The 14,180-nt window shown below is 42.8% G+C and overlaps 1 protein-coding gene across 1 annotated transcript in view; it reads right to left on the reverse strand.

Moving 5' to 3' along the window:
* Positions 1 to 14,180, reverse strand: part of ITGA9 (integrin subunit alpha 9) — a 228,803-nt gene that overhangs the window by 176,401 nt on the left and 38,222 nt on the right. Inside the window, exons 11-14 of the mRNA XM_074575530.1 lie at positions 13,032 to 13,126; positions 9,974 to 10,064; positions 9,373 to 9,418; positions 6,210 to 6,364 (exon numbers count right to left, since the gene is read on the reverse strand). Of these exons, the coding sequence (XP_074431631.1) occupies positions 6,210 to 6,364; positions 9,373 to 9,418; positions 9,974 to 10,064; positions 13,032 to 13,126 (387 nt within the window). The remainder of the gene's footprint in view (positions 1 to 6,209; positions 6,365 to 9,372; positions 9,419 to 9,973; positions 10,065 to 13,031; positions 13,127 to 14,180) is intronic.

Below are 14,180 nucleotides of genomic sequence, written 5' to 3' on the forward strand. Positions count from 1 at the left end.
AATCCTGTTTCCTGCTGTTCTACAGGATAAGCAGCTTAACACAATCGGTCAGTTTGTGACTGGATGAGTCTGTGTCCAACAGAAAACTTACTTGTTACCTGAAGCACTTGTACAGTAATTGAATAATCCAAGCTGACTATACCTTTCCTTTTGGTAAACGCAACAACAGGAGCAATGAAATTGCAACAGAAGCATAAACGCTTATTTTGCTGCTCTCTACAGACAAGGGAAACACTGGCTGTGAGGTCCTTTCACTCATCACAGACCACAGCCTCCACTGATTTCAGCTGTTATCAAGGCAATAACGTAAATACCACGAGATTGGCTCACTATAAATGGCTTAATTAGTTGATAATCTCCCTAAATGACAGCCAGCACCAGCTCCTGTGCTGATTTGTTACATGTGTAGGGTGCTTGCCAAATTATTGCTTTGGTTTTATTTAAGTCCTAAATGATTGATGCCAGATAATATGCTCCACATAAATGTAAACTTTTTTTAAAGCAGAATTTTATACACAATCAATGTAAATGTAACACATTCCTGGACTGAGGTCTTCTATACCAAATTTCAGCAAGGGGTCTTTGCTAGGATTTGTCACGTTTTAATTTGGTTTCACTGCGGTAGGTTGGTTTTTTTTTTTTTTTAAAGTCAATGAAAATCCTTATCTCTCTAAATCAACACTGCTGACAGTGGTATCCCCTCCAATCATTTCTCCACCAAAGTTTCACTACTTTGAAGAATTTATTTAATGATATTATAAAACTCAGTGCAAAAGTCCCTGTGAACATATATAATTCAAACGGACCTTGCTTCCATTTGTAGTGTGTTGCATTCTGATGAAAAGTTCGCTCACAAATTCATGCAAAGCAACCAGAGACATACCCTAGGTAGTAAGAAAAGCAACAGCTGAGGAATCAGCCTAACTACCATCATAGGGCTCCACCTGAACTTTTTTTGCCTGCTTTTGGAAGAATAACTTGTTTAGAAGGATAATGCCTTGAACGTGTTTCAAACTCTGACAGGCTCAGCACCAAAAACTCTCCCTGAAGTGGTGTTTGCTCAGTCCCGCTGAAGAGCGCCACCTAAACAGAAATGCAGGGTTTAGCCAGCAGTCTCTTTCTTAACCTTTTTTTTCTTTTTTAAAGTGTGCACATCCCACACCCATCCCCAATTGTCTCCCTTTTGCTTTCAAGACGTCACATGCACGCTCGCATGCTGAGATGTGCACCGGCATCCCAAGATTAAAGACAAGAAAACCCATAGCAAACCCAGGCCCTGCGTAGGCAGAGGCAAAAAGCCCCACGGGGAGACACAGCCCTCTTCAAAAGAGAAACACCAAAGGAAGGCAGGGCTGCATAGCTTGCAGGGGTGCCTGGGGAGGCTCGGAGGCTCTCCAAAGGATGCGCAACATATTACTGACACTGAACAATTCCTCGCTGCAGGCGCGGAGACGCATCCCAAGGCAAGCCCCGTACCAGGCCTCCAAGCAAAGTGATCCCAGCTACCGTCTCTCTGAAACAGCAGTGGATGTTTTCAATCAAGCAGCACAGTTCCCATCCTCCCCCCCGCCTCCCCTTTATTTTGACAACTTGTTTCTATGTTATATCCAATGATGTCACATCAGTGGAAAAACTGAAATACCATGAGTAAGGTTTTTTTTTTTTCCTCTCCCCAGCTTCATTGCTTCCAAAAAGCAACCAGGGTGGGGAGATAACTGGCCAAATTTCGCACTGCTGGTGGTGTAAGTTCCTCCTGCTCACTCCAGTAGGAGATCGCAAGGCAAGTTTTCATTAGCAAATTAACTCTTGCAGGTAATGCCTTTAAATATTTGTCCAGCAGCTTTAAGGAGGTCTAGTTTGAAATGTTTCTGGGGATCTGCCCATCCTAACTTCACACAATCAAAACAAAACTCTGGCATGGATTTGATGAGCTCAGATCCAGGGCTTGATTTTTCTAACAGCTATTCCTTCTCCATAACTAAAGTTAAATGCCTGAAAGCTTTGATAACAGCTCACTGAGAAATTTTTGATCATACCTGCAAGAGAACCATCAGCCAGCAGACCAGGAGAGTTACTCCAGCCAGTAACAGACAAACAAAGTAAATGGCAGAAGGCATTTTATAATGGATTTTCAACCTAAGCAGCACATGCGTACTCATGATGCAAGAGTCCCCCCCTTACAGGGCTGCAGGCAGCCCTGAAGCAGAGAGGAGTGAGGAGGGACTGAACTCAGGTAGTGGTATCCTGTGAGCTAAAACAGGAATAGCAGCTGGCTGTGCTAATGGAGAGGTTACACACCCTGAGCCACCCTGCGCATGCCTTTGTTGCCCACTCAGATGATGCTACAGCACACAAAAAGCAGGCGGCAAAATGCTCAGCAGGAATAAGCACGTCCATAAGTTCTTGTTAAACTACTAGCTATAGTACTGATTTGTGGGGGGTGAAGCAGGGCACCACATGGAGAAAATTAAGAACTTAGTAAACAATAACAAAAAGCCATTGGAAGAGGAATGCATTTCTTTGCCTTCTTTACCAGTAATTACAAGGAGAAAATGATTCATGACCTTTGCTTGGAGAGAAAATTCTTAAGTAAAAAAAGTATTAAAAAAAATTTGTCCTAGCGAATGACTACATAGGACATTCTCCCCATCCTCTCTCAAAACTCTTTCCCTTTCCCCTTAATTCAAACTTTGTTTCAAATTCTTTCTCATAGTGTTGTCCCTAGCTTCCAAGTAGGGAGCCATCCTCACTGCTCCGGGCATACACTAAACAACACAACCCTACAGCATCCCTGCCTCTGAGGCATTCAGAGGGTAGCACGGTCTTAGGCCTGCATCCAAGCAGACTGGAAAAATGAGAGACAGACAGAAGTACTATTCCTGCACCAAACTAGATAAGGAGTGTCCACTTTTGTCAGATTTTGGATCAGGCATGTTTCTTCAGTCCTAGAAATGTATACAAACAGAATGAAAATGTCAAGTGACCCATTATCCCACACTAAATCTCACACCCATCTTTCAGGCAACAGTATTTGGGACATGAAGACTACCCTAGAAATGGATCAGCACACAAGCCATGCACACCTGAAGTGAACAGTACAAGAGAAACTTTGAAGAAGTTTCTAACGCATCTGCCTAGCCCTAGCCAAATGCCCCAAACCCTTAATTTCATAGCCACTTAAAATTCACCTAATTCTTACACTGGCACTATTGTTGCTGTTGTTGTTGAGGAAATTACCCAGACTGTGGGCACAAGTTTATTTCCATTCTTCTGTGGAGATGAATGCAGAAACAGTGCTTGATGCACCGAGATGCAAACAGCCTCTGTTTTCTTGTGCTGGTCACCCAGAAGTGGATGGTCTGAACAGGCTGAAGTCTGCTCACCCAGGCTAGGAAAGGCCTTTCTCTCATCCCTGCCTTTCCTGCAGGTACAGACACCCCAGGAGAGACAAAGCAATGGCCCCTCAGGTGAGGGAGGAACAGTCTAAGTGAGATTCTGAGGTGAAAGAGGGAAAACTTAAAATGCCGTATTTCTCACACCTCCAAGATGTACCAGAGGCTGTCTCTCTCAGTGGCTGTACAACTAGACGCTCAGCTCTGCAGCAAGCACAGAGGCAGAGCGAAGGGTCAGACAATGCCTGGCACACAGTGCAGAGCACATGTTTCACTTGGGCATGGCTCTTTGTTTAGATGAAACCATTTCAGCAATAAATTCATACGTCTAAAAACCGTAGCCTGCATTCAGTATCCACAAAATGGATGGGAATTATACTGTCATTGGCAGTATCAAGCAGTGTCAATGAACACAGATCCTCAAAAAACAAGAGGAAGGTGGGGAAGGTTTATATGCAAGCGTGAGGCAGTGCTAGATGAAGACAACTTTCCTTCACATGCCAGTTAATGTAACGCTAAAAATAACCACACGTTCAAATAAGCACTGAAGACACACATTTGCCACAGAAGAATGGTGCCTGCATGTTCAGCTTGACTTTCTAAACATTGTGTAGTAGGTGACCAACTTCAGCCACACAAAAACAAGAGCAACACCCAGCTTTTCACCAGTAAGCAGCAATCTTGAGCGTCCGTGCTGACAAGCCTTAGGGGAGCGATCTTCCCAGTCAGCACTGTGTTCTCATCATCTGACTTAACAGACAGGCCCCAGATACCCGAAGAGGAGACAATCCCAACACTTTTAGCCACAAAACTTCACATAGCATTTCAACACCTCCATATGTCTGTCAAAGTCCGAACTGGACAACAATTCTATTTTTTTCCCTCTACATTTAACCATGCAGGAGAGGAACCATTGCAATATTTCCAGGAATTGTTCTACCCTTTGCTAATTGATACTCTTCAAATGCAACATAATTAAAATGATCTGACTGTTAGATTACAAACTGAAAGCTTATTTGAGATATTTTATCCAAATCATATCCCCAAGGGGTTTTATACAGTCAGATAGTTCTGGCTGCAATGTTTTCAAGACAAATCACTTTGCAAGAAGCATTGTATAAAAGGACAATGGTTGGAAGTTTTATAATCATCTACTTAATAGTAAAAAAATTCCTTGTAATGAAATATATGTTACTTGCCAAAGAAGATGCACATGTGCTTTCACACAATAAATCATCGGGAGAACAGTTTGTATGACAACACAGAGGAATTCAACTGGCTCTTACAAGACATGATGAAGCGGGAAGATAGGTCTTTTGCAAACAAGGGGAACAGATATTTAGATTCGAAAAAAGACAGCTCACTTCTTAGCCACAGGTCCAGAGGTATGAAATTAAAGCAAAGGAAACACATTAAACAGTACCCCCAGGAACACATGAAAACCTATATATTCAGAAAATCTATGCACTGATTGTCAGAAAGGAATTATCACCCTTGGAGCGCTCGGAGATAAGAGTTTTCTCAACTGACAGGGGAGCAGGCATTACAAAAAATACTTTATCAAAGCATGTGTTCGTCTGCTGAGAGTCATCATTTACAGGGAAGGAAAAAGTGCAAAAATAGAAACTGAAGTCTCAGTTGCACCAATATGTTAGAATCCAGAGGAATCTTAAATGTAGTAACTCCACTTTTTTGAGCTGTTCAGGTGACAAAAAGTGACAAGCTGCAGAGAACATCTTCAACAAGCAGCTTGTAGTTCTCGCTCCATGTGAAGGGCAGGAGAAGTAGCAAGAAGCCTTTTTCTTCTCTGACTCATTTAAAATCCAAATACTGCAGCAGGCTCTGCATACTGGGATGCACAGATGCAACTCTCACCCTTCTTGATTAGTGACTCAGAAAGGCTGAGGCACAGAGTAGGAGGAGGCACTGCTTCCTCCAGCTCCTCACCAGACCCACAGCAGAGACGCAGCACACTGTGAGGCTGAGGTATCTCCCATGAGCAGCACACTGCAAGTCCTCTGCCATTCCTAAAGCACATTGAAGGTAAAACATTGTGGCTGAACTAAACAAACCCAGACCTTACAATATTTAGAAATGCTCTATCTATCCCATACCACTTCACCACCACACATCCCATACCCAGTAAACACTGGGATGTAAAAGACATAAGTAATATTTTAATGCAGCCAAGACGTAAAGGCTTGCACAATTACACACCTTACACAATTTCATTCACACGAGAAACTCCAGGTCTTTTACAGAGGTTAACTAACCTGGAAGATATTCTTGCTATCAGTAAAATACTGGGCTATTTATAATCATTTTACAGACAGGTAAACGGATGCACAGAAAAGGAATTGCTCACGTCTGCTAGGAATTCAGAATTATAGGGCTCTGTTTCAAGAGCTCCTTGTAGACTTTCAAAAACTATTAATCCAGAGCAAATCACACCTGCTTTCTGATAACACTGATAGAGGATATGGATACAGATATGCGTTATCAAGAGATACACAGGGAATATGAACTTCTAAAGCATCAGTTGTTTCTGTGTTCTGTCCTTGCAGTAAGTCCAAGGACACATTTCCCTCCTTTCACTAAGGAAGAAACTGCCCCAGTATTAACTCAGCCTCACCGGAAGGTAAAAACATGCCCAAGAAAGTTCCCAGGCAGGCTCCAAGTTTCTGGAATTGTATAGCTCTGCTCACCTTGAAACAACGTATTTCATGTAAAAGCTCTGTTACTGAATCCAAAGAGAGCCCTTGACTCCAGCTTAGCCTGCTAGTGTGCCCCTGCCCAGGGCTGGCGCAGGTACCTTACCTATTTCTCCAGGAACACGCTTGCCACTGAAGCGAAAGCATGCTGTGACATTGAGGCAGTTCACCGGCTGCAAGCCATCATGGCACTGAGGAGCTGTGATGTTGATGGACACGGGCAGAAAAATAGAGATGTCCATAGTAATGACAGGCCTGGATCTGGAGATCAATAGAGAGCGGAATTGAGTGATCATTCAGAGGGAAGTTCTCAGCCAAAGGAAAATAAAGTACATTTGGTAAACTGCACAATTTCAAGCATGAAAAATTGGAGAGTGCACTTGTAACTGTAAGATAGATTAGCACTTGACCTAGCTGGCAAGGACTACTTGCATCTGAATGAAAACCATAGTGTCAACTTGAAGTTCATGCTGATACAGACTGCAGGCAGGCAGCTGGGGAAACTGGTAACACATAATAATAACCATCTCAAATAAAAGTTGCAGAAAGCCTTTCCGATGATTGAAGAGGATAACAAAATTAGCAGAATGGCAACCAAGGACAACAAGCTCATTCAAGTGAGGCTGCTTGCTAAGCAGCCCGGATGGTCAGGAACAGGTAGGCAGAGACCTTAGGTTTCCAGAGAATGGTCTACGGTCAAGTTTGTGACCTGCAAGTCAAGGAGGGAGCACAGGGGTAGGAGATGGATTCATACATAATTTTTCTGACAGTATAAGAGGGACAACAGGCACCATATTCATGTTTTCTGGGGGAGGAAATGTTTGGCTAATTTGCTCCTGGAAAGTGGTAAGGATTGAATACTCTTTTCACGCTGCTAAGCTCTGTTTCAGGAGTTACCTGGTGCACTGTGAACAAAAGCTTTCTGCCCTTGAAACTTCAGCACCAGGTTATTGCTACAACTATTCTTTGCTGAAGATGACCTCGGTCAGGATCACAGAGCAAGCTGAGTGACATAAGGGCCCAGGTGGGTCTCCTCTCTCAGACAACACAGAAGCCCCACCAGCTTGGCTGGGAAAAGCAGCCCAGAAACTCAGGTTTCTCCTGAGCCACCCCTAGCACAGGACTCCAGCCCAAAAATTCATCGAGTGTTATTCTTTGTGGTTTCAATTCTGTACATGTTCAACATGAACACGTTCTTCCAAAACCAACTCTAGTTGTAAAAAAAAATGTGCAGCAACCAGCAAATTCACTTCTAAGGTAGTCCCAGCAGCTGTGCAAGGCCAGACCACGCAAGCAAACCACTTCAGGACTCTCACTCCACAAGCCACTTAATTTAGAGGTGGAGGGGAGCGGGGAGAAGAGAGCAGGGATTGTGGTTACACCTAATTCATATCAACAGGAACAAGCTTCACATCAGTCTCTGAGACAGCTGCTCAGGCTCTTTTACCACAGCCTGAAATAACAGTGCAAGTTCACCTTTTGAGATGGAGGATGAAGATAAATGCTAACCCTAGAAATATATACAGTAAAAAGGGGGAAGAAGGAGGAAAAAGAGTGAGCTTCCTAGGATCATTTCACACCTTGGAAAAAACTCTTTTCAAATGCTTGAGGAAACATAAAAGAGGAAATGCTATAATTGACCTAGAAAAATATTTCTCCTAGAAAAAAAATATTTCTCCAGCCATGATGCACTGTGTGATTTTTCCTTAATGTTAGCTCACTTAGTTATTCACTGGGGGAAAAAAAACACAATGCATCTGTCAAACAGCCATACACACACGCGAGTAATACAGCAATGACGATCTGCCCCAAGTCACTGCGGCTTCCACCAAAGCTTTTAATATCACTTGGCAAAACATTTGTTGGTTTTGGCCAAAGAATTTCACAAAGGCTTCTGGAGGGGTGGGGGGGAAAGGCAGCTCATTTCTTTATCCTAATCTGAATCTAAACAGCAAGATGGACACGCTGTAAATTGGCAGTAGCCACAATTAAATCAGGCTGCCCACAAAGTCAGCTGGTAATGTCTTAATCTTCTCCGAAATGCACAAGCAGTGACTGAACGCATGGACAGAGGTCACCATGCTTTTGCAATGTATGTTGTTTTAAACATCACAGCAAGCCTTTCAGATTGCCATTTCCCACCCTGCAAGTAACAACAATGCAGAATAAAAATGCAGAGTTTTCTTTCTAGCAGGTTTGGAGATGTGGGGCTGTGAGATTCCATCTGGAGCATGGCACACCTTTTCACAGAAACAGCAATTGGCATCTTCTGTGTGCATGATGAAGGAACAGAAAGCTCTTCAGAAGACTTGACTAGCTGCCACATTGATCATCAAGAGCATTTCTTCCCCTCTTCTCCTTTTTCTTTTTGTTTTGTTTAACTGATTCAAATGGAAACAGAGCCAGGTTTTTCCTGCCTTGAAAAAGAAGCAGGCTGGCACATCCGTTCTGCAGCTCCACTATTTGTCTTGCCAGTTTCACCACATCTCTTTATGTTCCATTAAGATGCAGGAATCCCTAGTGACTAATTCTAATGACATCTAGGTATTGACAGGATTTTTCTATTAAATATTTACAAGTGTAACAACAGAGCTACTGGTAAAATTCAGATTTCCCATTCTCTTCCCCACGTTTGTGCATCTCAAGCCTGCTCCTACTCTAAATCTCCACCTGCATAATTTGGTGGACCAAGCTGTCACACCTCTCTCCATCAGATGAAACAAGCAATTGCACTTAATTCATACACTTGAAACAGCAGCCCAAATCCTGTGTGCATTGCAAACATCTCCATATTTCATTTCCCTGAAGACTCTTATTTCATTCTGTGTCCCATTATAACTTGCAAAATTACATCCTGGCATCATATGCAGCTGGCTTTTTGCTCAACCGCATTCCCTTAAATCATATTTTATTTACTTTATGCAAATGTAAGAACAATAAAAAAGCCTTCTCACAAATTCAGAGCAACCTTTTTAGAAAAGGCATTAAGAAGCAACACATCTCCTTCAGGCTCTAATCCTTCATTTTGTTCCTAGCCCTGGGAGTCCTATGTATTGTCATCCCTCACTACACTGTTTAAATCAGACTGTGCATTCGTTGACACTATCCATGTTTAAGGTTCTGCTCAAAAGGTAACCCAGCTTGCTTCTTCTGACCACAGTAAACTAGGGAGAAAATCAGAGTGGTGGAGGACTTAGAACACGTAAGATATAAACAGAAAGCAGACACAAAAAGAAGACAACAGCGGATGAAAAAGACTTTGATCTCACCTCAGAAGTACCACATTGTCTGACAAGAAAGCTCCAACGGTCATATCTGAAATTATTGTAACATTGAGACGGTTACAAAGGAGGCACAGAATTCGATTTTTTCATGTCAGTTGGTAAATTATGGAGCATATATCCAAAGAAGCATTTTTACTTAAATCAGCTGGCTGGTCTCTTCAAATATAATTATGTCAGAAGTAGTGCAACCAGAGGATCATGTCTGTGATGTTATTTCACTTCTACTTCATTGTTTGGTTTTTATTATTACCATTATGCTATTGTCTACTATTTTTTTTATTTTTTTTTTTTTAATTGTCATCATGACTGGGCAGCTTCCAGGCAACTTACAACCTTGGCCAGATACTGAAATCCTTTGCTTTAATATCTCAATCATTCGTCATGACTGTCCAAACATCTGAAGCAAGCAATTGGCTCAAATTCTTATCAGGAGCTTTGAATAACAGGGAAAAGGGAAGAAAATGCTCAGCTTCATCAGCCTCTGGCCATTGCAGGAACCAGCAACCTGGAAATCACCAGCTCCACTGTTTTCTCAGCCTGCTGCTGTGTTTCCCCAGTGCTCTCGCTGCCAGCGTAGCAGACATACCTGGATAACCATTGCCATCCATATCGACTCCCCCTGATATGGACTGGCCAAACATCCGCAGCATCGGGTTTATTGTTTGCCCAGACAGCTTCTGCAGCAGAAAACACATAAGTGAAATCAGTCAGTAACATAAAGAATCCTTTAAAAAAAACAAACAAAAAAAACCCCAAACAAAACCAAACCCACCCAAACGAAAAAACCCTTCGAGCCTTATTTTCATGGTCACCGGGGTTCTTTTCCATGGACTGGGAGTGCTGCACATCTGCAGACTCACACTTCACCCACGCAGCCCAGAGCAGGAAGGCTGCTGACTGCAGGAAGCCCTTCTGCTCTGGGCTAGGAGGAGGCCAGTGTTGACTTGGATTAAAAAACACACCTGTGTTACAAGCCTCATGCAGTCCCAAGCAAAATAAAGAACACATCAAACAGATTTCTCGGGGAGTGGGAGGAAATTTAACTGCACCCTAGAGATTTTCTCTTCTTTTTTTCATTACCTTTATTTCAGTAAATAAGTTAAGCATCTTAACAAAATTAATGATTAATTGAAACAGAAAATCCTGCACAACCATTCCTTTTCACAAAGCTTGCCAGCATACCCCAAGTCAAAATGATTAATTTTCATCCCACTTGGAAATTCTGGTTTCCATCAGCTATTATGTAGTGTTTTGTGTCAGTTTGGAAGCTGTATCTCATTTCTGCCTCCCCAACGCAAAGATTAATTAACTTCTAACACAGCTTCTTTTTTTTTGATTACTAACACAAAAACTTTCTCTAAACGTTTTGAATTGTAAATGCCTTTGTCTGAAGCAAATTAATATATCACAATCTCATTTTCTAAGAAGGCAATCAGATGTCTCCCAGCTCTCATTCATTATGCTGGGCCACCAATGCGAGACCTGAACTCAAACTAACATCTGACTGCAGAAGTTACAGACAGAGGAAACCTACCCCATGAAGTAATTTCAAGGCTATTGGTGGTGCTTCACAGCTTGTGACATGCGACCAGCTTTTCCTGGCCCTCCCATAAAAGGACATAATATTGGACAAAAGGTCAGGCAGGAAATTCATGGAAAAAAAGACAAGTTGAGGGGAAGAAAGATATCCTGCAGTCCTGACAGAGTTTAAAGGAGAAACAGTGCTCTGCCTGTACAGATCTCCTTTTCCTACTTGCGGGCAGATAAGATTAAGACAACTGGAAGTAACTTCCTCCCCACATTACACTTACATCACATTTTTGGGGGGTCCCGGTTAGGGTGGTAAATCCCGCCTGCAAACACCCCAGTGGACATCTGCAGGCTGTTACAGCCTAGAAGGCAGAGGTATAATGCTGCTCTGCTTTTAAGTGCCATGAATGAAAACAGCAGGCCGCAAAGCCAATTAAGCTGCTTCTGCTCATAGCCACCACTAAAGCTGCTGAAGGGACATGAGGGAAAAACACTGACCAGCAATTTAAACGAAGAAAAGGGAAAAAAGCTAACAAAGTGAAAAGGGTGAAAACACATACCCTGCAGGCCCTGCCTCCACCTCTCTCAGCTTATTTAAAAAAAGGAAATCCAGGGCATTAAGATGGCTCAGGGGTATAGTAATAAGATACAAAAAGTCTTTCACCTTCAAGTTCAAATCCAGGGCAGGTAGGTAAAGAGCTGAAGTTGTTACACAGCTTTTTTGGTTGCACATGGGAGATGGTGGTGTGTCTGGTGCCCCGCAGCAGACACTGGGAAACAGCACAGAGACACAGTGCCCATACCTGGTGCCCCCTCGTCTGCCTCAGGACACGGGACAACAATAGGAATGGTATCAAGAGACAATGACTGTGATACCCTGCCACACTCTTGAGCTGGGCTTTGTGCCACTGACCAAGGGGAGAGACACGCGCTATGTCTGCCAGCCTTGCTCCAATGGGGAGGGAGAGATTGCAAGCAGGATGTTTCGCTTCCCACCCTGCTGATCTGGCCTCTTTCAGAAAATGTAAAATTTTCCCATGAATGACAAAAAAAATAAAAATAATCTGATCCTTTTCAGCAAGAGCTGGAAATCTTCAGGCTTCTCAGCAGCCAGAGAAGAACCGCCCAGCCAGTGGCTCTCAGCAAGAAACGGGCAGAACCCTGCACATGCCACACATTAGTGCATTAGTGCATTTTACAAGTATCCATAAAGAGTCATTTAACTTCCTTTTTTCTAAAAAGCAGCGCCTGGCATACACATGGTAAAAGGAAGAAGGACTAAACTTCTACGGTCTGTTAGAAGAGTCTCCAATATAACCACTAAACTCTTTAATTCTGCTTAAACTGATTTACTGTGAAGGATCCCACCCAGCAACAAAACAAAACAAGCCAAACTTCAAACACACGGAGGGAGGGAAGATTCAGGCTCTCTGAAAAAAGAAATGGGCTAGACAGAGACTAGGGGATACATGTTGGGCAGCTTGAGCATAAATTTATCTTCTCCACATCCTGGCTACAGTAGCTAAATTGCACTGTGTCATCTCTGCACAAGATGCTACAGCATACCCCAGCCAAGATTTTACTTCATAATAATGGTCAGGGGAATGGCACCCAAGAACAAGCTCGTGATATATCGTCACATTGCAAGGAGAGGGCCAACAAGATGGGTAAAGAGGCTTCTGCGGGACACAACAATTTTAGTACCTCTTCTTTCTCACTAAGCCTGCTTCTACAGAAAGAAAGTGCAACCTCCCAGCTGCCCATTGGCCTCTCCATAATTTGTATGCTCAACCTCTCCAGGGTTTTCATTTCTCCTCTGCAGCAGTACTATCTCGAAAAACTGACATTCAAACACCAAGACTTCGTTTGCTTCAAGAAGGAAGCTACAGCTGATAACTGCAACAAAAGACAGTGAAAGATATCTCCCGACTAACATAATTTTGCCCTACAGCATATGGACAAACTTTGGGAGAAGCCATCTTCAAACCAGGACTCAGAAAAGGGTGTAGAGCTATGATGAGACTACCTATAAAGGAACCCCTAAGTATGGTTTATTTCTGCAGGCCCTGGGAAAGTGACTTCAGATAGGTATCATAAATGACAGTGTCACATACCATAGAGTACTGAGGTACAATACCATTGGCGTCCCCATGGTAAATGTACACTGCTCCTATGTAGTTATCCTCCTTAGGCGCTCCAATAGCAACATCTGTAAAACAGTACAAACATTTCACAATCTATTCCATTAGTCCAACTTTTTCCCAATTTTAGAAGCCAGCTATCCATAGGAAACTAGCTCCCCACGACGAAGATGATCAGCAGCTCATGTGAACCTGGAGAGACGGAACTTGTTTGATTTAGTAAAGAGCTTATGTTAAGATAAACTTAAAAAAATACACAAATGTACATGAATTTGTACACGCATGTGGCTATATTGTGCCTAATTAGAAACATGTGCTTGTTATGAAAATGTGCGTTTATTAACCAGAAGACACACTCAAAAAGTTAATTTAGAATTCTTTCATACAAAAATCTCCAACACAGGGGAACATCAGCTTTGTGAACCAAGACAGCATTGGCAAAACATCTATTGTAGCACTACATTAAGTTTCCTTGAAAATCCAAGGCTCCGAAATGAGGCTGGGTATATTAAATGGATAGGCAGGAAGAAAAAAAGGCTGCTGAGGGTACACTTTCAAATTACATTTGATCCATTTTAACTGCAAACTCCTGCAGAAAGAGTGATCCCACCTCCCATTCTCCTCTCCTAGTTGGATCTAGTGACAACACAGTTGCTAAAATTAAACTCTTCCCGATGGCTTCATACCCGTGGACTGATGCAACTCACTCTGCAGTCTCACCATCACCACAACTGTCCCACAAGCAGCAGCAAGAACACACAAATGCATGTCCAGGTGCAGAAGAAGAGCAAGTCCACCTTTGGGCAACCTGCAATGAGGTTGGGTTAGGCTTAATGGGATCCTGTGCCGCGAGTGGACTGGAAGAAATAAATCCAGGTGCACACGGAGTAAGTCATCCTTTGTTTGGAAGTCCTTAATCTGCACTGCCAGAAATCAGGGCAGAAAAGGTGCCAGCACCAACACTTTGCTCTCTCCTACTGCTATCACAGCACAGGGCCTCACACTGAGTGGTCTGTGAAAGGAGCAGGGGTAGAATAAAGCAAAGGAGAGAAATTATTAATATAGTACATGCTATCAGGAGTGAGAAGCTACTACTTCTTTACATTTCATGATAAGAAATGC

The sequence above is a fragment of the Larus michahellis genome, chromosome 2, assembly GCF_964199755.1.
Source record: "Larus michahellis chromosome 2, bLarMic1.1, whole genome shotgun sequence".
NCBI classification, from domain to species: domain Eukaryota; kingdom Metazoa; phylum Chordata; class Aves; order Charadriiformes; family Laridae; genus Larus; species Larus michahellis.